Raw genomic sequence first — 26,530 nt, 5'->3', positions numbered from 1 at the left:
CCCGCGGAGCAGGGGGGCGCGGGGCGGGGGCGCGCACTGGGGACCCGCGGAGCAGGGGGGCGCGGGGCGGGGGCGCGGGGTGCGCGGGGCGGGGGCGCGCACTAGGGACCCGCGGAGCAGGGGGGCGCGGGGCGGGGGGCGCGCGGGGCGGGGGTGCGCACTGGGGACCCGCGGAGCAGGGGGGCGCGGGGCAGGGGTGCACGGGGCGGGGGAGCGCACTGGGGACCCGCGGAGCAGGGGGGCGCGGGGCAGGGGGCGCGCGGGGCGGGGGTGCGCGCTGGGGACCCGCGGAGCAGGGGGGCGCGGGGCGCGCGGGGCGGGGGCGCGCACTGGGGACCCGCGGAGCAGGGGGGCGCGGGGCGGGGGCGCGCACTGGGGACCCGCGGAGCAGGGGGGCGCGGGGCAGGGGGCGCGCGGGGCGGGGGTGCGCGCTGGGGACCCGCGGAGCAGGGGGGCGCGGGGCGCGCGGGGCGGGGGTGCGCCCTGGGGACCCGCGGAGCGGGGGCGGGGGTGGCGAGGGGCGCGCGCCCAGGGCCGGCGCGCGGGAGAGCGGGGAAGGGGGTGGTCTCCCGAAGGGGGAGGGGAGAAGGCAGGGGGCGGGGAGAAGCAGGGCCCTTTAGGACCCGGCTGCGGGGGAGGAGGGAGAAGCGGAGGAGGCGGCTCCCGCGCTCGCAGGGCCGCGCCACCTGCCCGCCGCCCGCCGCCCGCCGCCCGCCGCCGTCGCGCTGCCCGCCGCCGACATGCTGCCGCTGCTCCTGCCGCCGCCGCTGCTGCTGCTGCCGCTGCTGCTGGGCGCCGGCGGGGGCCGCGGGGCGCGCGCCGAGGTGCTGTTCCGCTGCCCGCCCTGCACGCCCGAGCGCCTGGCCGCCTGCGGGCCCCCGCCGGCCGCGCCGCCCGCCGCCGCGTCCGGGGTGGCCGGGGTGTCCGGGGTGTCCGCGGGGCCCGGGGCGGCCGGGGGGCCCGGGGCGGCCGGGGTGTCGGGCGACGCCCGTGCGCCCTGCGCCGAGCTGGTCCGCGAGCCGGGCTGCGGCTGCTGCTCGGTGTGCGCGCGGCTGGAGGGCGAGGCGTGCGGCGTCTACACCCCGCGCTGCGCGCAGGGGCTGCGCTGCTACCCGCACCCGGGCTCCGAGCTGCCCCTGCAGGCGCTGGTCCTGGGCGAGGGCACTTGCGAGAAGCGCCGCGACGCCGAGTACGGCGCCAGCCCCGAGCAGGTTGCAGGTAACTAGTTGGGGCGAACTTGGGCGGGCGGCGGGGCCCCGCACCCGGGGGCGGCTGCCGGGAGGGCGCTCCCTGGCCGCCTGCTTACTGCTCGGTCGGGGTCGATGGGCGCAGGAGGGGCGTCCCTGTGACCCCAGTCTCCCCTGGCTGCAAGGTCCCTCCACTTGTATTTTGGAGGGGGGATTTTCCGGGGAGGAGGGTGTCGGCCAGACCCCGGGGAGGAAGCGCTTGAGGCTTATTAGGGGGCACGGCTTGAGTCGGTGGCCGCCGACCCCAGGTTCCTGGAAAGGTCCCGGCGGAGGGCGCTGCTGGGCGTGGGGGGCGGCGGGGGCGGCGGGGGCGGGCGGGTGCCGCTGACTTCGGGGACGCCGGGCGAGCGGGGCGCACGGAGAAGGCGGCAGCTCCTCGAGGGACCCCTCCGTCTGGGATGGTGAGGTGGAAGGAAAGGACTCGGGACTTTGTAGGGTGGGTTGCTTAGGGGAGAAGTGCAGAGGCGCGCTGCTGCGTGCGGTGGGGAAGCAGGAGGGCTCATGCTTCCTTCCCTGTCGGGTGGAACAATGAAAGAGGGGCGTTGGGGAGGCGCAGCCCCGCGGTCGGCTCCGGGTGACTTAAGCTGGAGGCCGGCTGCGGCCCGGGCGGGGGCAGGCGTGCGGCCCCCGGGAGCATCTGGGCCCCCGGGAGCATCTGGGTCCGGGCCTGGCCGCGGCTGCCCCGACCGCGGGGAGCTGGTCCCCGCCGCCCGGCCCCGGGGGACTCCTTCCGCCCGGTGGGATGGGGGCCCCCGGGAGTCCTTGTAAGGCGTCCGCATCGCCCCCACCCACCCAGAGGTTCTTGAGGGACACGACCAGGCAGGGAGACTCTCACTTTTGTTTTGTTTTGTTTTGTTTGTAAAGTTCCAAAAGCCTCCTGCCCCAGTGGTCTGGAGGAAACTGCAATTTATTTTCTTTCTTCTTGGAGACGGTTGGGAAATGTGTCCACTGCCTGCTGCTGTTGTTGTAAAAAGCAAGCCAGCCTGACCAAGTTCCTCAAGCTTGAAAGAAAGAAAGAAAGAAAGAGAAAGAAAGAAAGAAAGAAAGAAAGAAAGAAAGAAAGAAAGAAAGGGAATAAGTGCAAACATTCTTGCATGCGTGTAAACTTCTGTGGTCCTAGTACAACCCCCCTTCCCCTTAACCCCCCAAGGGCCCCCCCCCTCCAGGACCCTACAGCCCCTTGCCCTTCCTCTACCCAGTTATTGTATTTTCCCTGTTCTCCTTGGGAATGGAATTGGGGGTCAGAGTTGAAATCTTTCCTCTGTGTCTCTGGCACAGTTTTGACCTTGAGTGCAGAGCACGTTAGGGCTTCCTCCCTCCGAGGGAGCTAAGCTGAACCCCCGAGTTCCTTTCTTCTCTCTCCGCTGGCTACCCCCCCCCCCCCAGCCTGCTTGCTTCCAAGTTAACCCTTCCCTGCTGCTTCTCTTAGAAAGTCATAATAGAAGGAAAATACTCGGCTCTGCCTTCCTCCTCCGTGGCCCCTTCCAGGCGGCCGGATCCCCCCCCCCCCGCCCCCCGGCCCCCCTCCAGGGAGGTGCTGCGCTTTTGGAGCTGAACTCTGACAAACCAAACCTCTTCCTCAGCAGGGTGAACTTTTCCAAAGGCCTCCGAGTTCGGAGACTCCTTTGGATTTTGACCGTCTTAATAAAGTGCATGGTACAGGTCCTCCCTAGACGTTGTAGTATTTTTTCCCACCCTTCATCCCTCTCACTGGCAGCTTGGAAACCAGCTCTCGGGCTTCCCAGCCCCAGAACAGATGTGGGACACTGTCCCCGTACCCTCCTCCCCGCCAGCCTGAAGGGGACCGGGGAGTTGTCAGGGGAGTCCAGGGACAATGGGGCGAGTTCATGGGAAGAATGTCACTCCGGATTTTCTGCCTGGTTGTGGGACTCCCCTCCGCCAGCTAGCCCCAGCTGCCTCCTCAGCCTTCTCCTCCCAGTGTCCACACGGACGCCTTCCGCATTTTTCTCTTGTGCTCCAGACTGGGAAGAGGGGCCCCTGGGGTGGGGGTGGGAGCTAGATGTGGAAGCCGGGTGGGCACCCTGGAGAGAAGTGACCCAGAGCAGGGTGCTGAGGCGCGAGTGGGGCTGGGTGAAAGGGGGCGGTGCAGGGAGAAGCCTGGGCTGCCAGGGGTGCAGGGGAGAGAGGGGCAGGCTGTGAGGCTTCTGGGCAGGAGAGGGTCTTGGGCTGGGGCCGGGACGGGGCGCTGCCTGGAGAGCCCTGGGGTCCGGCTCGGGTGGGCGGCCAGGACGTGGCCCGGAGGGGAGGGGAGCGGAGCCTTGGAAGCCGCTGCCTGCCCCCCCCATCTCCCATCCCCTCTCCCCCCCTGTCTGAAGAGCGAGCTCTCTCCCATCCCAGACTGCATTCCTCTTTGAGCAGGTTGCTTTTGAGAATTTTAAACATACCCTCTTATTTTGAGGCAGCAAACCCCAGCAGTTCCGGCTTTGCTGTTAGCGCTTTTGTCTTTGTTCCCGGGACGCAGGGGCTGTGTCGCTGACTTCCTGGGGACGGGCTGGGATGCAGGGGGTGGGGGGGGCCATCTGCGGGTGCTGAGCCTCCATCCCTTGGGGGGTGATGGGGCGGGCCTGGTGGGCTCAGAGCAACTCGGAAGTCCGCCTGCCTCCGGGTTGGAGTAGGTGAGCGAGCCTGGACGAAACAGGGGAGTGGGGCCCCCCCGGCCCCCCCAGATCCGGCGGGGTCTGGACCTTAGCAGCGTGTGGGTGTGTTTGCTGGCGGAGCGGGGCTGAACCGGAGTGCCTAGAAATGTCGGGGGGAAGAGGAGGAAGTGGGCTCCCTTTCAGAACCCAGGGCCGGCGGGGGACTGGCCCGCTCCGGCTCCTGCTCCTTCCCGCCGCGCACAATGCCTGGGCTTCTGCCGAGGGGCGGAGCCGCCGAGTGGCCGTCTGGCGGCTGCACATATAAAGGTGCTATAGAAATGTGCAGTCATTCAAAGTCCCAGGGCGGGCGGCTCTGAGGAGGCTTTGCATCTGCAGTTGCTGGGGGAGCAGAAAGGGGGGCAGAGGCGAGCGCTGATTTACAGTGGTGCCGTGCAGCTTCGAGAAAGGGGAGAAAAAGCAATGGGACTTCTGGCTCACAGCGCGCTGCTTTGCATCTTGTCTTGCATAAATTTGCATACTGAGTTCAAAGTCGTAAAATAGACTTGGGGAATGAGTGGGACCCACTGTCACCGATCGCTAACGCCACTACCTTCCGCCACCCTCCCCCCCCTTCTGGACAGAACACCCAGAACTCGCTCTGCTAGGCCGCCCCGCCTGAGTCACCACCGTGCATTGGAAGGAGGAGATGGGGGGAGCTGAGGGCTGCTGCTCCCGGGGCTCCGGGACGCTGAGTCCCTGGGGCCACTGGACCCCGCGGGGGGTGGCCCCGAGGCAGGGCTGGACTGGAGGACGTGGCTCGCCAGGTCCCCAAGCAGCCGAGGCAGGCGGGGCAGGGTTTGCAGGGTTTGGCCGGTTGCCTCCCCTTCTTCCTCCTCCTCCTCCTCCTCCTCTGTGTGCCTGGAGGGCTGGAATTTGAGGAAGTCCCAGAATCCGGGTGTTTGCCGGCAGTCTCCTTACTCACCTTCCACTTAGGTCCACACCGTTCACCCAGGTAGTTCCCTTTGTGTGGTAATACTGACCCCATCTATTCCTTTGACAAAGGTATCTGAAGAAGCTTCGAGGGGAAAAAAAAATCCTATGTAACGAGGTCAAAGGATCTCGTAAAAACAAGAACAGGGCTAAGGAATCTCTGAATTCGCACACGTGGCAGTGTCCAGGGGGAAGAAGAATCTATCTGCTGGTGACCACCGCGAGGGGCCGTCTGGCCAGTGGGTCCTGGCCAGGTTGGACTGCTGAGTTTCCCGGCAGGCAGAGGGAAAAGGGAGGCTTAGATGATTCTCATTGTTAGCTTTAAACGGAAAGCTCGTTGAGCTTTAAACTGAAATTTTCAGGCAAATCATGCCTTTGGGTTAGGGGACTGCTTGGAAGTCGGCCCTAGAGAGATGCCTGCAGGTTACTTGGAAGTGGCAGCATGTTTGGCCACCAGTTGTCCAGCATGTGAGGGTTTAGGGTGAGAGATTTGAGAGGATCAGTGCACCGTAGTAGCTCTTTCATCAGGTTCACTTCTAGTCCGGTCTCACGTTAGCTCTTCTTTGCCATAGGAAACTGGATGCACAATTGCTAAATTTTGGTAGGAGGAAGTTCCAGGAATTCTTGGTTCCAGTGAAATCCAAAACAGGACGACAGTATTTGGTGGGGGTGGGACGGGGGGCACAGCACGGGCTGCTGAAGGGTGTGAAGGAGGAGCAGGAAATATGCAGACCTTGCATACCTTTGGTTTTGCTGTTGACCCTCCTCACCCTCCTCACCTACTACAACACCTATAACAATAACTATTGTTATTTTGTCAATAACAAAGGGCTTAGTCGTTACTGTTATTTTTAAAAAGCCCCCATCAGCAGAGACTGCTTTAGTTTCAACCTGTCCCTTCCTAGTGCTTCCAGTCCCTCCCCTGGCTCCCCTGGCTCCCCTAGGCCTCTCCCACCATGGCTGGGTCTTGAACCCCTGGATGGACGCTCAGTTAGGAGGATAGAGCTTCCCCAGCCTTCCGCAAGAATCCAGGTAGGTGGAGACCCCGTAGGTGATGGGGGACTGGAATGCTGGGAGCACATCTGATCCTGAGATGAGGAGGGCAGTTGGCGGTGGCACAGGGGCTGGGCTTGGTGGGGGGGCGCGGGGGAAGTGGCCGTATCCCCAAGGGGGTTTGTGCTGAGGCTGCTCCCCCTGCAACCCGAGGCAGGGAGGAGCAAGGTTATGCTTTTAAGTCACCAGGGGAGCTGGTGTTCTGCTTGGCACCCGTTCTAGGCCTCTCTACTCCTTGCTGTCTCTGGCCAGCATTTTGCTGAGGTGGCAGGCAGCTGCCAGGGGTTCGGTCGCCTTCCCATCTGTCCTCATCCTATTATGAACTGGCTTCTTAGCCTGCTTTGTCTCCTGACTTCCGAGATCCCTGGGAGGGAGAGAGGGAGGCTTTTTACCTCCGTTTCGCAGGTGTGGGGGACTCTGAGGTTCAGTCAGGGGACGCCTTAGCAGGTAAGTAACGAGAGGCCTGACCTTTCTTCTGTGCCCCTCCGCCCCCATGGCCAAGCAAGGGGGGGGGGGTGTTGGCAGCAAAAGCCTTTGACCCTGTCAGCCAGAAAGTTTGTTCCTGGACACCTGCCACGTAGGGGCCAGGTTCGGTTATTTGCTTTCCCTCAACTCCATTGGGAGGCCCACGTCCTGGGGACTTCAGAGGGGAGTGACCAGCGTGCAGCAGTCAGGAGAGACAGAAGGGTCCCAGCGCGGCCTCAGAAGAGCTGGTGGGCCGGCTTGTGCTGCCACAGGGACTGGGTTCCGTTGCAGACCTGTCCCCGAGAACCTGAGCGCTGGTGTGCAGGGCCTCCCTCAGATGCCAGTGTTGGGGAGACGGGGATGGCTGTGCTGCTGGCCAGTGTCTGGCACAGAGCAGGTGCTCACACGTATTAGCTCCTCAAGCTCAGCAGGCCGGGGCTCCCCCCTGACGCCTAGGGAGCCCGTCTCTGAAACGAAGAAGGCCACGCTGGCTGTGTCAGGCAGGCCACGGAGTCCCCGGAGGTTTCAGTGTGGCGCTTAAGTGGCCTCTTCGTGGTGTGAACTTGCTCCGGCTCAAAGCCCAGTTTCCAACCACACACTAATCACCCAGGGCAGGAGATGGGTCCTTCTTGAGCCTCTGTGTCCTTATCTGTAAATCAAATATTGACACCACCAGCTCCATAGGGTGGCGCCCGTGTGTGTGTGTGTGTGTGTGTGTGTGTGTGTGTGTGCGCATGGAAAGCTAGATAATACAGTCAAAGCTAAGCACTTTGGTGTTTTTTGCGGGGAGGTTTTTGGTTTTTGTTTTATTTTTAATTAAGTCACTTGCTTTGCATCTCTTCACCTATAAAATAGAAATATCCATACCTCCCGCCTACTTCCATGGACTGGAGTTGTAGGAAGAGTAACAAAACTATACTTTAAATATAGTATCAATGGATTTGACGTCAGGCAAGTGGTTTGAGGTCAGCCGGCTTCCATTTTTTTTGCGGAGGAGTTAGGCAATGTTCTTTAGGGGCCGGGTCCTGATGTCTGGGACTGACCATTTTTGGTCTGGGAGCCTCATTCTTGGTCTGGCCGCTCTTGGTCTGGGAGCCCCAGTGCCTCAGTTGGGGGTGGAGGGAATGTGGGGACAGAAGTGGCCCTAGAGTTGGGACACTGGGTACATTGCAGACTTGCTGCTCCTAAGCTGGTGACAGGGCTGGGTCCTGCCTTCACCTGGCCAGTCAACCTTTAGCCCTCCAACTGCAGATATTTGGAAGACCAGAGAATCCCTGAGGCCACATTTCCAGAGGGGGAAGCCCTTCCTCCACGGACAGCCCTCCACAGGAAAGCGCTGGGACCCAGGCTTCAGAACAGTAGGGCCAGCTAGGAACCAGCCTGGTCTTAGCACGCCTAATACGTATGGCATGGGTGAGGGCGCGTGGTAGTTGAGTGGTCCAAGCCAGTGAAGGCCCCGTGGCGCCTGTTTCTTGCTACAGGAGAATGGGCTTTCACATCTATCCTGGCTGAGCCTAGGGAGCCAGAACGTTGAACGTGATCCTGCCAAAGAAATTGGACGTTCTGTCCAGAAAGTAACGTTTCCTTTCCATACTACGCAGTCTGCAGAGTTGACCTCACTCCCTGGGAGGCGGGTTGGGGAGCAGCATCTCATTTCGAAGGGGTTGATGGGTTCCCCACTGGAGTGCTGGGGGTTGGGAGGAGTGTTTTCTGGGCACTGAGATCCTCCCTAGTGTCTGATTCCATCCGAGTGACCGCCTGTCGGGATGTAATGATAGGACGACTGTGTTTTAGAGCATCTGTTGGAGGTGAGGCCCCAGGAAGCAGAGGAAGGGGATGCTGGAGCCTTCAGGGGTCAGCATAGGCTTGTGGTGAAAAGCGGGACAGTTGGGACAGAGTACAGCATTTGCCGCTGGGAATCTGAGCTGGCGGGTTCCTTAGACTCCGAGGCCCTTCATGACTGTGGGGATGCAGCCTCCGGGAGAAAAAAAACCCACTTTACAGATGGGATCCTCAATTCAGAGAAGTTTGTTGGCTTTCGGATTCCAGGGTAACTGCTGCCCCCCAACCCACCTCCCCAGTGAGGAGTGTCTGGGCAAAGGATTTTATTTTCACTCCTGGGAAATGGACACCCCCTTCCCCGCCCCGTGCCTCTCCCCCTCCTCGGCCACTCCTGTCCTCTCACAAAGCCAGGGAAGATCTGCTCTGGCTCAGCTCCTGGGTGTCAGTCAGGACGCAGAGGGAGACCTTGCTCAGAAAGCCGGCTCCCCCGGAAAGAAATACAGAGTCGATTGTAGTCAGGAATTGTTTCTACCCCCCTCCCTTCTTTTTTGATGGGGGAGGGGGCACTTGGCAGCCCACGGGGCCCCTTCTGGCCGCCGGCCCCATGTCTCTTCCTGGCTGTTGGGAGGCAGGGCCCCAGTGGAGATTGGGGAGAAGGGGCAGGGGCTGGCAGGCCTCCAGCTGCGGGGCAGGAGACTTGGCCCACAGGTCCCCTGGTCGCTTGGCCTGAGCTGAGCAGAGCCTGGGGTTTCTCATTAGCTGATGGGTATAGGTGTGTCCGCCTGTGTTTCATTTGAGGAGCTGAGCCCCGGAGGTAGGAGGCCAGGGAGGGAGGGGCCCAGAGCAGGGGCCCAGGAGGGCTGAGGGTGCCCAGGAGGGCCTCAGCCCGTGAAGATGGGCCTGGGGGGGCTCAACGTGTTCAACTCCTAAAGGTATCTGGGAGGTGAGGCCTTCGAGCCGGAGGGATCCGAGCTGGATTGTGGGCTGCAGTGAGCAGAGGGTCAAGGACAAAGTCATGCTAATTCAAATTGCTTTTTTTCTAGACATCCTCCACTTTGACCCAGCTGCCTGTAGGGTTTTGTTGTTTGTTTCATTTCTTTCCAGCTCTGCTTTAGCCTCAGAATTCTCCCCACTTGACAGATGAAGAAATCGAGGCTGCGTTCGGGTTCTGGTGCTGAGGCAAGCACAGACCGGAGTGGAGGCTGGGTCTCCGGACTCCCATCCCAGGGCCCCGTTCCCGGAGACTCATGCGTGCAAAGAAGCAGTGAATTATATATTGCTGCTCCGAAAAGCTCCTTTTCCCTGGGAGGTGGTAATTAAGGCACAACTTCTCAAAAATATTCCTTAATGCGACTCCCCGGGAAGTTTCTTTTAGATCTATTGTCTTGACTTCTGGATGGAGGTGCCAAGTTGCCTCTGGATGGTGCCCCCGTTGCTTTCTGAAGTGCCTGAGGCCAAGATAAAATGAAAATGGCAGTCCCCTCGAGCCCTGCCTCTGCAGCTGCCTGATAAGGCTGGGTAGTTTCTATAGCAACAGTGGCAGGAGGGGTGTCGGGCGGGATGAAGGGCAGTGGGGTTGGGATGGGGTTGGCATCGGTGTACTGGATCAGAAGGGTTTTTGAGGTTGGGTGGGCCTGGCTGGGATCTGACTGATGAGTTCCCTTCCAGGGAAGAGGTGGGTCCCGTCAGGAAGAGGGGTTGAGGTGATAGGGAACAGAAGGAATAAAGCACTGGGCTTGAAAGCTGCCAGTCGAGTCTTCCCTTAGACGATGCCAAAGACCAGACCCCATCATGGTTGGTTAAGAGCTATGGAGCTGAACAACCTGGATCTGTGTTGGCTTTGCCATTGACTACGTGACTTTGTGCAATTGGCCTCAAGCACTACGGCTTTTTTTTTTTCCTTTTTTTTGGTCAAGGTGAGAGGGGATAAGAAATTATCAACCTCGTGTGATTGCTCGATGATAAAAAACGAGGTTCTGTACACAAACCACTTAGCACAGAAACTCAGATAATCAGATGATGTCACACCGGTTCTCCTTCCTTCTTCCTCTAATCTCAACACGCAGAAGGGAAGGAGAAGGCAAATGCCTGTTTTTCCATGTTTTCTGATTGGACAAGTTTAGTAGAACAGGGATTTAAGGATCTGGTTCAGAGGCACGGCTTTCTCCACGGGGTGCGGCTTCCCTGGATAGCTGCCCTTTTGCTTTGGAAAGTCCAGAATGGCGTTAGAGGTGGACGGGTTTTCCAGAGGGCCGTCGTCCTGGTCTTTGATGCCATTGTCACTCGTCATGGTTCTACCAGTGATTGAGAGCATGGCCCATTTATGCTCCAGAGGCGACGATTCTCACTCGAAGCTCTGCTGCTTGTCTCTGGTTCTCTTTGCTGCCCCTAAGCCAAGAGAGCACAACCAAGGAAGACCCCAGATGTGATACAGTATTAAGTCAGACACAATTAGTGAACTTTTAGTTGAAGAAAAAGAAAAGCATGGTGACCTATTTAAAGACACTTATTTATATTCCGGACACTTCTTGTGCTGGTTTGAGAGTGTGGCAGGCAATCCTGGACATCTTTACAGGTTTTTAGTTTCTGTTTGCACCCTCTGGGTTCAGTTTGTCAGGCCTGCAGTCTCGGGGAAGAGTCTTACGGGGATGCAGAAGAGGCATGGAGAAGAGGTGGGCAGAAGGGGAGGGGTCAGGAGACAGGTGGGTAGGACCCGGTCTTTAGCTCTCTGGGAGAGCTGGGGGTCTAGGGGGTCATGTCATTGGACAGTTTGAATGTGGGTCCCAGGAAAGGGAAGCGTCTTTTTCTCTCCCATCTCGTACTTCCATTTGCTGACTGCCCCCCACCCCCTTTTTTTTTTTTATAAACCTCTGACCACTCTTACTGCTACGGGGCCTGCCTGGATGGAGAGGGAGAGCCCAGAAAAGTGAGGAGAAATAATACATGATCCGCTAGGCCAGAGAGTGGGATGCTCTTCGGGTAGTCCGCTCTCCTGATGTTTACACACCGACTGAGCACGCACTGTGTGCGGGACTTTCAACCCCAGTGCTTTATTCCTTCTGTTCCCTATCACCTCATCCCCTCTTCATGATGGGACCCTCATCTTCCCTGGAAGGGAGCTCAGTGCAAGACTGTAAAGAGGCAGTTGTCAGTGCTCCCCGTAACACATGCTTTTTCATCCTGGAGGGGAGCCAGAGAAGCGTTTCAATTTATTTAAAACAATTTTTTAAAAAGATTTTATTTTATTCTTTTAAGCAATCTCTATACCCAACGCAGGGCTCGAACTCACGACTCCAAGGTCAAGACTCTGGATCTCTCCTGTTTCAACTTAAAGCTCCTATTTCTCTGGGCTTCAAGGAGCTGGAATGGGTTCCTCCCTTCCACTGGGCGTGACTGGCCCTTGGGCACTTCCATCACTCCACACCTCTGGGCACCCCCTGGTGCCCTTTGGGCTGCACTGGGATGAGCTCGTCCCTTGGCTTTCCATTCTCAGGCCTGCCCCATCTTGATTCCTTCGCCGTCCTCTCCTTGACCCTGTAACTGTCTCCCATTCTCTTTGGGTCTTTGCCTCTGGCCCATTTCCCAGTTCTTCATGCCACAGAGACCTGGCCAGGAGCCCATGGTCAGCCTCTGGCAGGCAGTGATCCTGGTGATGCTGCGCTGGCCTCAGAGTGGCAGTGAAGTTGGCCATGGTATTAATGTTCAGTCCTCTTCCACCCAGGGGGCTTTCAGGAGCACCTCATATTTACTGATACCCCTGCTTGGCAAGGAGAGAGAAGAGTGAACGTGGTGAGGGAAGTGACTTTTACAAGAAAATGGTTGCAGTGTGCCTGGCTGGCTCAGTGGAGCGTGCAGCTCTTGATCTCGGGATTGTGAGTTCAAGCCTCACATTGGCTATAGAGGTTAAGGATTATATAAACATGAAATTTGTAAAAAAAAAAAAAAAAAAAAAAGAAAAGAAAAATACAGATGAGTAATAAGATTTATGCTAGAACACCAGTCTACCCCCTAGAGCTGGGAGTGGTTGACATTTTGTCCTGTTTGCTTCACGTCCCTTTTAAACACCTCCAGATGACCTTCCCCACCAGCCTCTTGTTGCTGGTCCCTCGTCCCCAGAGGCAGCCACCAGCATGTATGACTTGGTGTTTCTCTTCCTTGGCTAAACAGATTTGCTGATCCATGGCCAACATCTAGAGTCGTTCTTGCACTAAGTCAAATGTGCAAGAAGGTTTCATTCTGCAGCTTTTCCCCCTTTGTCAGTATTAGGTTTTGAGATCTGTCCACGTTGGATAGATGTCAGGAGTGATCACAGGTCAGAGCGATCTTGTCGACTGCCGTGTATGACTCCATTGTATTACCCTGCTGATTTTATTTAGCCATTGACCCGCTGAAAGGCTTTTTGGGTCAGGTTGCCAACAGTTTTTGCAGCTACAGGTAATGCTGTAGTGAACACAGCACCCGTGTTGGAGAGAGTTGGACTTGCTGGGCCAGCCACAGTCTTCCTGTTCCCATGGTCCCTGTTCAAGTTTGCACCAAAGCACATTCTCTACTCACTTGGGCTTTTGGCAGGTAGGCCACCTTGCCAGGCTCTTGGATGGCTTTGGTTGAACCGGAGGAGAACTGTTTGGGACCCACAGAAAGAGTGAACACACACACTGGTAGTGTGTTTGCCATCTTGATTTCAATTTCTCTGGCTCTTCCAGGACAGCCTGGCTCACGGAGTCCCTGGGGACCTTGGCTGAATGTGAGCGTGTTTTTGTTTTCTCAAACGGTGTGCCTCAGTGCTGACCCTCCCCGGGTCTTTGTGATTCCAGGAATGACCCTGGTGTTTATAGAGCAGCCCACGAGAGCGCGTAGGCAGGGAAGCTCTGTAGAGGCTGTGCTGTTTCTGCTCACTCAGGGGGAGCCCGAGAGGAGATGGCGTCGTGAAGGCATGCTCTAGAAATCTCCACGACGTTTGGCCAAGAAGGGCCTCCTCTGTGCGTCCAAGCATGCATGTGTGTCAGTTTATGAACTCATGAGTCTCTGGATGGAAAGAGCTCGAGAGGCTGTATCTTCATAGGGTGAGTATGTGAAGTCCTAGCTCTTGAAAAGAAGAGGCATCTTTCTCCTCCCATTACCAAGAAGTTCATCAGCAAACTGAGGCAGGAGCCAGAGAAACGCAGAGGAATGGGGCCTTGGAAATGCCGGAGCTTTAAGGGGGTTGTTCAAAATACCTAGTCCTTGACCTTTGCTCAGGCATGCTGTCTGTGAACCCTGGGGGGCTGGGGTTGAGGACCATTTGTAGCAAGCTCTTTAGAGGATTTCTGATGAACAGCCATGAGTGGGAAACATTCCCCTTATCTAACTCCCTGAATTTATAGATGAGCATGCTGAACCCTATACATCTTGACCATATAAGCTCCTTTTATTTCTTTAAAGTGATCTCTAGATCCAACATGGGGCTCGAACCCATGACCCAGAGATCCAGAGTCATGTGGTCTACCAACTGAGCCAGCCAGGTGCCCCCATCTATTAAAGCCTACACATTTTAAACACCTGTTGGGCATCACTCAGAGTCCACAGTCATGGTGGTAGCTTCGGAATCAGACCTTGCCCCCCTGCCCCCCCCCCCCCCCGCCCCGGCTTTCAGGCCAGCACTCCTCTTCCTGCTGTGTCAGAACCAAAGCTTTGAACCCGAGAGCTGGCCTTCCAAAGGGAATCCAGAGGGGGAGCTTGGCAAGCAGTGGGCTCTCTGCCCTCCAGGAGTTTCAGTTCCTCCCCTGTGTGAGCGTGGGTACTGGCCGTTCCCCTCCCTGGAGGTTATGAGGGTAGCAACGCCTCGCTGGGCGATAGGCCCATGGCAGTTCTGAGTGCAGGGTAATTATCCTTTGACGACAGTGGCCAGCTCCTGCCCTTGTGTGGTACAACCTGGATGATGTGTGCATCTGGAACCTCTGAAGAGGCCGCTCGCAGCTCTTCCCCACCACACGGGGATTCCTTTTGTGCAAAAGCCATGCTGAGGAGCTACTGGTCCGTTGCCAAAAGAGTTTCTCCCAGAACATGGTGGCATCTGAGAGATGTCAGGTCTGCTTTGCTGGTACCATGCAGAGAGCAGGGCCCCAGAGGGCGGGGAGAGAACGGGAAGGGAGTTTGGAAGGAAGCGGGGTGTCAGCAGGGGGGTAGATGGGCTGATGGGAGGACGTCATTCGAGATGCTGGAATGTGTCCTGGGTGCCAGCCTCCACCACAGCAGACGTTCGTGGACACACTCTTTGTAATTCCTGCGTGAGGGACCAATGTGGCCTGCCGCCTGTGACCTTTAGAAGAAAGAGTGGAGGGAGGCACACAGACAAGGCCACTTACCAGAGAGACCAAGGACCTCAGCTGAAAAATAAAACAAAGAAGCTCCCCTTTCTTCCCCACCACTGCTAACTTCTGTTGGCCTCCCTCCCCCCCCCCCCACCTCCCAAGGTGGCCTGAAGGATCCACCCCAGCCTCGGTGGCCTGTGTTACTGCCCATGGTGGCCAAAGTCAGCCCTCCGAAGGCACTGGCTTCCAATTCTCTCCAACAAAAGCTGTTTCCCCTGTAAGTTGGTGACTTTACCTATGAGCCCTGTTTCCCCTGTGCATGCGTGATATGTGGGAGCCACCTCTCCTTCTCCCCTCCCTTTCTTTCCCTCTTTCCCTTCCTCTCCTTTCTTCCCATAAATTCTGTGAATTTAGGCAAATCCACACTTGCCCAGAGACTTCCATCAAATGGCAGAGGGCTGTGATGTTTAGTGACAGACGGAAGTTACGCAATCAACAAAATCAGGCTTTAGAAGAAATGTGCAGACAGACAGTATTGCAGAACCTTCTTGTAACTCCTGTCTCCCCCATGCATATGGCCATTCTGCAGATCAGATCTCATCCCCCCTTCCCCTCTGCCTGGCCCATGCATCTTCCATTTACCCACTTGAGAAATAGCTCATCTGTCTGCGCATTTCTTCCGGGGCTTGATTTTGCCCACATTGGGCAAGTGGTAATAACAAATAGCAGCCTTCACTTGAGTAGGGTGATTATTTGCATTTTTCACACTTGAGGAGTTAGAGCTCAGGAACGTTAAAGGGTTTGACCAATGTCACGGGTGAATCGTAAGCGGCAAGGTCGGGAGGCCTCTTGACTCCTGGAGGTCTTTGCCCACTCGAGCTTGTTAATGAATTGTCCACTGCCGTGGGTGTTACTGGAGAGGTTGTCCAAGAGGAAAGAGGAAGATGGTAGTATTCATTCTTTTGCCCAGCATGCGTCAAGATTAAGTGCATTTGGGGAGAGACCAACAAAGCAAGAGCCACATGAGTTCTGTGCCCAGCGAGAGCGGAACCGGGAACGTGGCCAGCATTCCCCTGGCCCATTACTCGGAATCCATTCTTGCAGGGGCCTGCGATGCTGTTACCTGTTGAAGGAGGTGAGTCCACTGGAGGGCATGATTCATTTGGGGTCGGAGTAGACTGCCAAGGAATCAAGGCTTTCCTCAGCCTACAAGCTTGTCTCATCTCCCCTCAGTGCCCTCAGCTCTTAGATTTCCAGATAGTCAGGAGGTAGGCTAAGGAGAAGGTTGGATATGGCTTGGTTTTGTTCGGAATACAGAGCAGAAGGAGTAGGGAGGCATAGTCATCTGTTAGGAAGATGTGGCCTGTTCTGGGGAAAATCATCTCTTGCCAGGTGTGCATAAGGACAGAGCCTCACGTTCTAAGCAAGAAGGAGTGTGGGGGGCTGCTCTTAGATGTTGGGGGCCTGTTTTCCTAAGAGGGCTTTAAGGTGCTTCCATAGATCAGGAATCGCCAGCTGTCTCTTGGAGCACGGAGGTCAGGGCACGGTGCTAGGAGGAAATGTGGTTTCATGAGCTTAAGAATCTGTCGAACACGATTCATGCATTGAGTGATGTCGCCAGTACTATGATCCGACAAGATTACGTCAGGGAAAAAAAAAAAGGCTATGCCAAAATTAAGTTTTAAAACCAGGGTATTAATGCATAGTCTGGAATGCAGAATGTAGGTGTAAAGCTCCTTCTCCTGCAGTGGCAGCTTCCAGCTGCCCTCCCGGGCCCCTTGGCAAGGCTGGGTCAAGGAACAACGCCGGGGCCCCATGCCCATTGCGAAGCACGTCTGCTGATGGCACACAGGTGGGGTGTGCTCCTGTTAGACCGGGTGGTCGTCCTTCTGGGCTTTGGGCTTGCTGTCTGTAAAACGGGGCGACTCGTCCCTTGCCTCTCATTCTCCTTACCTGTCTCGTGTCAGCTCCCCTCCAGGTGCATGAGGTAGAGAGGTACGGCCGTACACCTGCACAGGACAGGGGTTCTCATGCTTCAGGCCCTTTGGGGTCTCCGCCACCTGTCTTTGGAAAAGCTTTCCCTTCTTACATAGTCGGCAAGTCCCCTGCTGCAGTGTTGAGCCATCTCCGGGGGCGCTGTGTAGAGAACAGCTAATCCCTCGGGGAAGATCTCTGGGGGCCCGGGAGGTCCCTGTTGGTCATCACTAAGCCCGAAGCCTTTCCCAGTTATGTGATTCGGGCTGCTAAGAACCATTTCTTAGACTGACCTTTGCACTGCAGCCCACGGAGCTGCATACATAAGTGGTTGCATAATAAATATTATTCTGGACCTCACTCTTAGGCAGGAAAAAAAAAATGCAACTTGGTATTTTTGTTCTGAGGGCAAATTCCATCTCTAGTTGGAGTTCTGCATTTGGAATGTTTTTCTACGGGCCGCTCCTGTCACCTATAAGAGAACGTATGGGAGGAACTTGGTAAAACGTGCCAATGCCCTCGTCCGCCTGAGTGGAGGGGTGCCGTGTGGGTGCTTGGCCGAGTGTGGGGAGACGTGGGGGCAGGTGAGAGCCAGCTCTGTGTGTGCCTGGCCCTGTGTCTGCGTGCAGCACCTCTGGGAATCTGGCTGCCCACTGGCAACGGGTGCTGTCCGTCCGTGACTTCGAGATGAGCCATGGAGCCACAGAGAGCTTAAGTAACTTGTCTGGGGCTGCGCTGGTAGACCTGGATTCAGTCAGGCGAGTGGACTCTGGACCTGAATTCTTGACCTTCTCTGGCTGGGAATATAACAGTCAAGGAATCCAGGCTTTCCTCTGGCTACAGGCTTGTCTGCTCTTCACCCGGTCAACTCTCTCGTTCCCTTCCCTGGGCTTCTCCTTCAAAGTGTGGGGCGTCAGCGTGTGCGTCAGCAAACCAGGTTTCTTCATCTTATTGGCACGTTCGTTGGCAGAGCCGAGATCAATAACGGAATGGGATGAAACCTAGCCTTGAATCCAGGTGGCCTCCGTGTGCAGGACAAACTGATCTTTACTTTGGGAGAATGGGGCTGTCTCCGGATAGAAAGCCAACTCCGTCCTCCTGGAGCGGGCCGCCCAGGTGGCCCCCCATCTTCCAGGGCCTGGCCCGGGGCTGTGTTAGGACCGCGGACCCTGGACGCCTTGGTGTTTGTGGCCCTTCCTCCGTGAAAAGATGTTAAATCATAGATGATGACCGCATCTTCTAACTGTGAATGTATCGGTGCTGGCGACTAAGGCTTAAAAATTTTTTTTTACCTAAAAGCTTATTTTTCAAGAGATTGATTTTATTTTATCTAATTATTATTATTTTTTTAAGAGATTGATTTTAAAATAGATCCTAACATTTCTTAGGCCCTTGGGCACTGTTCCTGCTGTGCCTGATGACAAGCCAGCCCTGCCTGGAGCCTGCAGGCCTGATGTGTATTTACCTGCGTGCCTCTTACATCTAATACGTTTTCACATGCTTTGTTGTCCCCCCTGGGACTCAGCCAGGGGTCCTGCTTTGACCCCTCTCAGTGGTCTGGGTGCCCGGAGAGCTCAGAGAAGGGGGAACAGCAGCCTGGGAGTCTTCTGGATGCCTAGGGAAGCCCCCTAGCCCCCGGCCAGAAGGTGGACTAGTGGACGCCAGAACTGTACTGGGGATGGAACAGTGGTGCGGGGTCTTAGCTGAGGGAAGGGAATAGAGTAGAGCTTGGATCTGCCTTATTCGGGGCTTGGAGTCTTCAGCATGGAGCTGGAGAACTTCTAGGCCTCTGGATAAAGCCTGACTTCCAAATGATGGTTTTCGGTGGGGGGCACTTTTGCTCCCCAGGGACCATTTGGCAGTGTGCAGAGGTATCTTTGGTAGTCACAGCTTCAGGAGGGTGCTGCTGGCTTCTGGTGGGTAGAGGCCCAGGATTCTGCTTGGCGTCCTACACTGCAGGGGCAGCTCCCAGTGAAGAATTCTGGTCCCAGTCAGTAGTGCTGGGGTCGGGAGACAGGGTGAGTGATGAAAGTTTGGGGTGGGTGGGTGGGTCTAATCCAACATGGTGGGGACCGAACTCCCATCCAGCCTGGTGGCAAATGCTTCAAATAGGCCATCTGCTGCGGGTGGTGTTGGGGTTTCTGGAACAGAATTGATTGGTTTTAAAGATTTTATTCATTAATCCATAAGAGACAGAGAGAGAAGCAGAGACGTAGGCAGAGGGAGAAGCAGGCTCCTCGCCAGGAGCCCATTGTGAGACTCGATTCCAGGACCCCAGGATCATGCCCTGAGCTGAAGGCAGACACTCAACCACTGAGCCACCCAGGAGTCCCTGGAACGGGATTTAATCTGTGGTGGGTTTATTTATGGTAAAACCCAGGCTCCCCTGGAGCCACTGGGGAAATAGTCATTCTAGAGAGAATTTTCCGGGTTTCAGAGGGCTTACTCATTCAAATATTTCCATTTTTATTTTTCTAAAATTTTAACAATTTTGGATAGAAATCTTTTTTTTTTTTTAAATGCTAAAATATATGGACATGTCATCCCACTCGCCTTTTTTGGCCCTCCCAAGGTCCTCGTCACTATCCACACAACTCTTGGGCTACACCATATGGAAGTCCTCAGGGGTCATCGATGGGTGTGGAGTTGTTTGCTATGCACTAAATATCCCCAAAGTTCTTATGTTTGTTTGTTTGTTTGTTTTTTTAGTGTCCTCTTTTCTTCCTGCCATTTGATACTTCTTGCCACTGTTCACATGCCTCCGTTCTCTCTCTCGTTTTAATTTTGTTGATTTTATTCTGCGGTGGCCCGGGAAACCAGACATCCAGAGCCCAGGCTTGCTGGAGCCGTGCTCCTGTGAGCTGTCAGTGTTCGTCCTGTGCCGAATGTCCCCGTGCCTTGTGAGGAGAGCACTTGAACTTGACCAAGCATCCATGGAGCGACAGCTGTTCCGATGCTCAGAGGCTTCTCTTCCTCCGCTTCTTGGTTCTTGGGCGGGTTCCGTGTTGCTGACGGAGCGCATAACGGACAACTGAGGCAGTTGGCATCTTTGTCCTCATCAAAGTACTGTCACCAACAGGACACAGAGTTTCCGTGCTCTAGGCCTTACTTAACCTTATAAGCTTTACATAGAACATCCACTCAGCAGTCCTGTGAAGTGAGAGCTATTATGATCCAACAGTTCGGGTAACGAAATGGAAGCACAGAGAGGTGGTATGTGCAGGACAAATTGAGCCGCTGTAAAAAGTCGGGGAGCTGGGCTTGTCTTACCAACCCGTGCTCGCCAGTCTGGAGAGCTTGTGCTGGGTTTCTAAAGGAATGTGGCCGTAGCTGGTGAGGACTGGCCAAGGGTCAGGTGGCCAGACTCCACCTGGGTCTCCTGGAGCATACTCCGTGAAAGCAGGTGCCAGTACCCCGTGGCGCACAAGAGTGTCCCCATCCCTTTGTCAGCGGGGAGTGAGTGAATGCCACAGCTTGCAACCACCCACGGTAGGCATCACGGCCCCCCTTTTATGGGTCAGGGTCAGCTTTTTCTTCCATAAAACACTACCCAGGACAGTGGCCATCTGAGCCCACCATGCTGTGCCCGGCTTCTGAGGGGACCATTAGGTCCTAAGTGCCTCACCTGAAGCTCTTGGGTAGAAATATATGAAGAGCCATCCCGTTATGTTATCAGAGCTGTAAGTTTTTGAAGGCACAAAAAAAAGAAGAGAAAATGCAAAATTTGTTTAGAAACATCCCCTTCGCACCTCCAGGTCTTGTCAGGACCTGCTGGGGAGCTGCTCCGGGCGGCTTGGTCAGAGGCGCCGTGTGCTCTGCTGTGTCTACAAGGGTGGTGTGAGTCCCAGGTTTCCTAGAGCCCGTGGGGACTTGTCTCCCTGGTAACCACTCTTCCATGCCCTTCTGTTCCTCTGGTCTGCCCCTGGCTGGACATACCTGAGCCAGCGTGAGACCATGGGAGCTGGGGGCTGTTCTCAGGGCCCCCTCCACCTGAGCTGTGCACTCAGTAGGAGCCTTTCCCTGTTGTTGACACACTGGTGGTTTAGGAAAGTTGAAAGAGACTTAACAGATGCTCCTTGGACAAGCATCTGGGTGAGGCTGCATGCCTTGCAATAAGCTGACAGTTCAGAGTCGAGCCGGCCCCTGTTCTCGGGGCTCCCTGTAAGGTGGCAGGCGGTGGCATGCATGGACAGACCAGTCAGGGCCGCGGGGTGGTGCTGGAGCAGCCCTGGGACTGAATCTTTGGGACACACGAGGAAGGGGGCAGGTGGGTGAGGAGTAATAGCAGGACTGTTAGGAACTGGAGGCCGTGGCTTCTGGTGGTGGCTCTCGACCTCACTCCCTCGCCAGATGTGGCACGGCCCGGTGATCTCTGACGTTAGTTTTAAAAACTGTACCTTTTAGGGCACAGATGATGAAGACTTCAAATCGGAGGTTAGGGCGGGTGGATCTGGGATGTCTTTCTAGGGGAGAGTGTTGGATCCAGAAGGACTTCGTCCCATTCTGGGGTGGGAGCCTTGCAGACGTGTTGATCCTTCTGTGCTGCCCCACTCTGCTCTGGCTGGAGGCACAACGGACTAGGCCTCCCAGACAGCCTGTGTTCCTCCCAGACCAGATGTGAGGTCTCGGTCTGGGTTTCTGCGGGCCTTGACTTGGCCGTCCGTCAAAGTTGGGGTAGTGCCACCTGCACCCCCCAAGAGTTGCTGCAAAACTGAAGTTGATAGTCGGTGTCAATTGCTCAGTACTGTTGCCTGGACGTCAATCACCTCCATCTTCAGGGGTTAGGACAGTCCCGGGGTGGGGGGGCGGCACTCGGGAAACAGCACCCAGGGTTCTTCTTCCCTTCTTCTCTCTGCAGACAATGGCGACGAGCACTCTGAAGGAGGTCTGGTTGAGAACCACGTGGATGGGACCGTGAACCTGTTAGGCGGCGGAGGTGGTGCTGGCAGGAAGCCCCTCAAGTCAGGCATGAAGGAGCTGGCCGTGTTCAGGGAGAAGGTCACCGAGCAGCACCGGCAGATGGGCAAGGGTGGCAAGCATCACCTGGGTCTGGACGAGCCCAAGAAGCTGCGGCCCCCACCTGCCAGGGTCAGAGGGGCCGGGTCTGGGTGGGAGAGGGCCCCCGGTAACATCTGAGTCCTTTCTGCTTCTGCCGCTAACACATGTCAGCGACCTTCAGGCTGATCGGTGTCTCCTTCGGGGACCTCAATGCCTTTGGTTGTGAAAGGGTGGAGGATTTCTTGAAGCCCCGTCCTTCACGTTTCTGCTTGCCTTCAGGCCAGAGGCCAGGAAACGGGTGCTAGAGGTGGCGCTGGATGCACTTGAACTTGCTCAAGCTTGCTGGGATGTGTTCCTTTCGCTTAGCTGCACCCCCCACCCTCCAGCTCCGCTCTGTCGTCTTGGGTCTTGGTCCTGGTTGGGTGGTGGATGGAGAAGAATGGAGGTTGGCCCACTGGGTCGGGGTAGCGATACGCCAGAGACAGCCACTCGAATGCACTTTTGCAAGTAGATCCCATTTTGACCCCTGAAAGCCACTGACACAGAATGAGTGACGGGCGAAAACCCCTACCCATGCGACTTTCCTTAAAGGGTGAAGTGGGGCACGGTGACATATCAGTGCGATCACAGTCAGAAGTCCCTGGTTCCACCAAGTAGCTGCGTGGCCTGGGGAACATCCGTTCCCTGCGCATGAGCTGCTTTCTGAGGCTGTTCCCAGGCCAGTGTTCTGTGAGCTTGGGCTCACTCTAAGCGTCCTCTGTGCCCGTCTGTGCCCACAGACCCCCTGCCAGCAGGAATTGGACCAGGTCCTGGAGCGGATCTCCACCATGCACCTTCCGGATGAGCGGGGCCCTCTGGAGCACCTCTACTCCTTGCACATCCCCAACTGTGACAAGCACGGCCTGTATAACCTCAAACAGGTGAGAGAGGATCTCCTTGGCCGCAAGCCCCGGGGTGCCTTGTTCCTACCTTACCCACCTGTCATTCTCTGAGGTCTGAGAGCTGAGGGGGGCATGGGGAGGCCAGCCGCCAGGCCTGTCGGGGGCTGATTCCACTTACCCAGCTACCTGCCGTCAGCCCGTGGTGTCTAGGTTGGGAGGGAGCCTCTGGGAGAAGAGATGTGGGGTTACACCAATGCTTCTCAACATTTCATTGAACATTAGAATCGCCTGGCAGTGATTCCTGGGCCTTACCTCCCATTCCAGAAGGTTGGGTGGCAACCAAGAGTGTGCATTTCTAACAAACTCCCAGGGGTCGCTGATGGTCTGTGGACCACCCTTCCAGAATCATGGATTTAAACCATTGACACCCACCCCCCTGGAGGGGTCCCCCTTCCTACCTCCTTCACAGCCCAGGCAGGCAGACAGGCAGGCATTTGCCCCTTGAAATAATCAGTCTAGTGTTAAAAGCTACCTGTACACGTGCCCTCAAGATGTAAGCCGACTACTGCATTTGGAGCTCAGAAGAAGAAATAGTGATTTCTTCCAATGAAAAACAGGCTGTGTCCTGTCCCTTATGGGGTAACTAAAGGGATTTTCCGTGGTAATTAGTTCATAGGTAAGGAAAGGGACCCTGGGACAGGAATGGCTGGGTTCACATCTCGGCGGTGCCTCTTACTAGCTGGGTGACATTGGGCAAGTTACCTAACCTGTCTGTGCTTCCTTCTGATCATCTGTGAAGTGGTGAAATCACCGTACCTGATTCACGAGGAATAAATGAACGGGTTGTGCTAGATAAAAAACAGGAGGGTCACCTGGCTGGCTCCGACGGAAGAGTGTGTGACTCTTGATCTCGGGGTCATGAGTTCAAGCCCCACATTGAGCCTCGAGCGTACAAAAATAAGTAAATAAATAGGGGCACTGGGGTGGCCCAGCGGTTGGGTGTCTGCCTTCAGCTCAGGGTGTGATCCCGGGGTCCTGGGATCGAGTCCCGCATCGGGCTCCCCGCAGGGAGCCTGCTTCTCCCTCTGCCTGTGTCTTTTTCTCTCTCTCTGTGTCCCTCATGAATAAAGAAATAAAATCTTTAAAAAATAATAAAAAAATAAACTTAAAAATGCAAGTTGTAAACCATAAATGAGCAGCTTGGAGTTTGCTCATACAGTGCGAGGCACATAGCAGGGCCGGTGCTAGCATTGTCTCCCCTCCCACTACAACCAGACCCCAGTAGCCAGGTCCCCCACTGGGTGGGGCCTCCCTGCCGGGTGGGGATGGACTCTTCCCACCTTTGGGCAGCCCCCCAGAGCCTTGGTCACTGGAGCGCGGCCCGGGCACCAGCATCCCATGGGGGCTTGCTAGCCCAGCAGAGTTTCAGCCCTGCTGCAGACCTGCTGAAGGGGATTCTGCATTTTAGGGTGCTCCCCAGCACACGGTCGGGGTTGGGGAGCCCCGGCCTGCAGTGCTAGCTTGCATGGCACCCTGGAACTGCTCCCTGAACCTCGGGCTGGGAGAAGCAGGGACAGCTGCTGGTGACAGGGCCGTCTTCCATGTTCTTTTTTTCTCTCCTCAGTGCAAGATGTCTCTGAACGGGCAGCGTGGGGAGTGCTGGTGCGTGAACCCCAACACTGGGAAGCTGATCCAGGGAGCCCCCACCATCCGGGGGGACCCCGAGTGTCACCTCTTCTACAACGAGCAGCAGGAGGCTCGTGGGGTACACAGCCAGCGGATGCAGTAAAACCACAGCCAGCCGGTGCCGGGCACCCCCCGCCCCCACCCCCTCTCCAAACACTGGCAGAGGGAGGAGAGCCTTGCGTGGTGGGTGGGGAGGGTTTTCCAGGAGTGTTGACACGTGTATTTATATTTGGAAAGAGACCAGCACCGAGCTCGGCACAGCCCCGCCTTCCCCCTCCCCGGCGCCCTCGCCTTCTCCTATCCCTGCTGGGGAGGGAGGGTGCTTGCAGGGGTGGAGTTGGGGTGAAGGTTGGGGAGGGGGGAAAAAGAAATTTTTATTTTTGAACCCCCGTGTCTCTTTTGCTTAAGATTAAAGGAAGGAAAAATACAGTGTATGTCTTTTGCCTGAGTCTTTGGGGCTTCCCTGGGAAGAGATCCTGAGGCCTACCTGCCTGTCTGTCCAGCTCTGTCCCCGACCCCTAGGGACATGTCCTGGGAATGCGACAGGCACTGCTGTGGTTCCCGGTGCAGGCGGGATCCTGCAGGGCTGCAGGGCGGCCACCTGAATCTGGCGTGTCTCCCCCTGGATGGCCGTCCCCCCGGTGGGCAGTGAGGGAGGGGAGGTGGCTCTGAGCCCCTTCTCTCTCCCACGTTCAGGTGCATCGCAGAGGGAGACAGAACAGGGAGACACTGGACTTGCGGTCCTCTGGCCCCTAAAAGGAGAGCTCCCTTCTGTGCAGGAGGAGGCAGCCCCCAGGTCCTCAAGGAGAGGGAGCAGGCTTGGTGGGTGCCAGCATGTTCACCAGAGCGCTGCCCCTGGGAATTCAGGAGCTGCTCTCCGAGGGGCCCACATAACCGTCGGCCTTCCAGAGCAGCAAAGTTGACAAGACCAGGGACTACACATGTGCAGATAGGGACCCTAGCTCCAGAGCAAAATTCTATGTGAGAGCTCCACCCACTGTGTTCTGGGGGCCCCTAACCCCTGGCGAATTGCAAACCCCCCACCCACGTTGCACTGGGCCACAGGGAAAGGAGTGCTCTGCTCCCAGCACAGGGCACAGAGCCCCACCTGTCACCCTAGCCGCTCTCCTGTGTCTGGACCCTTTCCTGCCGCAGGTGAGGGCAGGTGGTGCCGCTCCAGCCATATCCCTCCTGACCTTCCAGCACCTCAGGAGAGGCAGGGGGACGCTCGGGGCCCTCACGGGGGTGGGAGTGAGATGAGCTCCTCCCCTTAGAACAAAGCCAGGTGCCCCGAAGCAGACGACCCTGGCCAGAGAGCTCTGGCTGCGGCAGGCCAAGGCCAAGGTCTAGGCCAGCAGGCCATTTGGTCCCTTAGCTAGGTTGTCCGGTCTGCTGCTCCAGGAGTAGTCCATTCATGAATCCACAAACGAGGCTCTATTAGCTCCACTTTACGGATGAAGAAATAATCCACAGAGCTGCCGCCGCCCAACCTCCAGGGCCCAGGCTGGGGCCCCTAACTCCAGAGTGTGGGTGCTCCCTGGGCCATGCTGCCCTCTCTGGGAGGAAGCTGGGCGGGCCGCCTGGAGAGAGCCCCGGGCACTCTGGCTGTGGGTTGGATCTGCGCCCTGAGGGTCAGCCGTCCTTACCTGGGGCCTGATTTTCTCTCGTCCACGGGTGGGTGCTCCTGCCACCCGTCTCCGTGCCCCTCGGGTGTAGCAGGAGCTGGTGGCTGCTGGCCTGGGATGGGGCAGCCGGTGCTGGCCCCCCTGCAGTTGCAGGGGTTCTCAACCTTGCCTAACACGTGAGTGGGCCGGGGCACTCAAAATACTCCGGTCCGCACGCCCCCATCAGAGAGTCTGATCTGATTGGCCTGGAGTGGAGCCCGGGTAGGTCGCCTTGTGTGTTTTAAGGGTCCTGGGTGGTTCCAGGGCAGAGCTGGGCAAGAAGAATGCTGGAGTCGGGACACCTGGGTGTGAATCTTGTCCCGTTGCCCTGGTCCTACGTTACTCGCCTTATCCGAGACTCCGTTTTCCTCATCTGTCTAATGGGCATGATCTCAGCCTCGCGTAACAGGATGATGCTCCATGCAAGACCGTGGCTGTGAATGTGCTTGAAAACTAGAGGGCCGGGTGAATGGGAGCGATGGTCATGGGGCCGCTGCGGGCGGAAGCACTCAATGCCAGGCCCCAGGCCCCCCAGCCTGGCCGACTCAGCTCTGCGGTATTTTGGCAGGGTGCTTCCGAGGCAGTCACAGTCGCCCTATCCATTTCCATGTCGCTTGCCCACCGCCTCCCTGTCCTCTAAAGCCTCTGGAGAGGAGGGTTTTATGGGTTCCGAGCTCAGCACCCCCGCTGTGGCTCTAGCTGCAGGAGCCCCCCTGACGGATGGCCAGATGCCCTAGAAACCTTGGCCAAGCGAAAACATAATTGCATCCAAGTGGGAAGGTGGTTGGCTGGGCAGGGATCTCCGGGATGTCAAGCCCGCTGCTGCTCGCCTTCTGGAAGCGGCCGCTGTTGGCACACGCCGGGGCTACGCTGCCCCCGTGAGGCGGCCCCGGGAGCCGCAGC

General features: G+C 57.0%; 1 protein-coding gene and 1 long non-coding RNA gene across 4 annotated transcripts; one reads left to right on the top strand and one right to left on the bottom strand.

The window, feature by feature from the left end:
• Nucleotides 1-639: 639 nt before the first annotated feature.
• Nucleotides 640-24,392, top strand: IGFBP2 (insulin like growth factor binding protein 2). Of its 3 annotated transcripts, none has more exons than XM_077885711.1 (4): nucleotides 640-1,218; nucleotides 21,257-21,486; nucleotides 22,176-22,316; nucleotides 23,902-24,392. In XM_077885711.1, the coding sequence occupies exons 1-4, from the start codon at nucleotides 741-743 to the stop codon at nucleotides 24,064-24,066; spliced, it is 1,014 nt and encodes a 337-aa protein (XP_077741837.1). In that variant the 5' UTR covers nucleotides 640-740; the 3' UTR covers nucleotides 24,067-24,392. The 3 variants fall into 3 exon arrangements, with proteins under 3 accessions (XP_077741837.1, XP_077741839.1, XP_077741840.1); XM_077885713.1 differs by lacking the exon at nucleotides 640-1,218 and adding an exon at nucleotides 8,306-8,402; XM_077885714.1 differs by lacking the exon at nucleotides 640-1,218 and adding an exon at nucleotides 15,523-15,559.
• LOC144306019 (uncharacterized) lies at nucleotides 2,083-4,158 on the bottom strand. Its single transcript, XR_013373046.1, has 2 exons — nucleotides 3,653-4,158; nucleotides 2,083-2,248 (listed from the first exon to the last, which is right to left on the bottom strand). It is a non-coding gene; the product is annotated as an uncharacterized LOC144306019 (long non-coding RNA).
• Nucleotides 24,393-26,530: the final 2,138 nt, after the last annotated feature.

This window comes from Canis aureus, chromosome 36 (genome assembly GCF_053574225.1).
Source record: "Canis aureus isolate CA01 chromosome 36, VMU_Caureus_v.1.0, whole genome shotgun sequence".
NCBI lineage: Eukaryota > Metazoa > Chordata > Mammalia > Carnivora > Canidae > Canis > Canis aureus.
This window is presented reverse-complemented; position numbering and strand designations above follow the sequence as displayed.

Excerpts from the sequence above, each read along its gene's own strand:
- IGFBP2 (XM_077885711.1), top strand. The coding sequence starts at position 741 with ATGCTGCCGCTGCTCCTGCCGCCGCCGCTGCTGCTGCTGCCGCTGCTG. Across the intron at positions 1,219-21,256 it reads CAGCCCCGAGCAGGTTGCAG|ACAATGGCGACGAGCACTCT; the intron begins GTAACTAGTTGG and ends TTCTCTCTGCAG. Across the intron at positions 21,487-22,175 it reads TGCGGCCCCCACCTGCCAGG|ACCCCCTGCCAGCAGGAATT; the intron begins GTCAGAGGGGCC and ends CTGTGCCCACAG.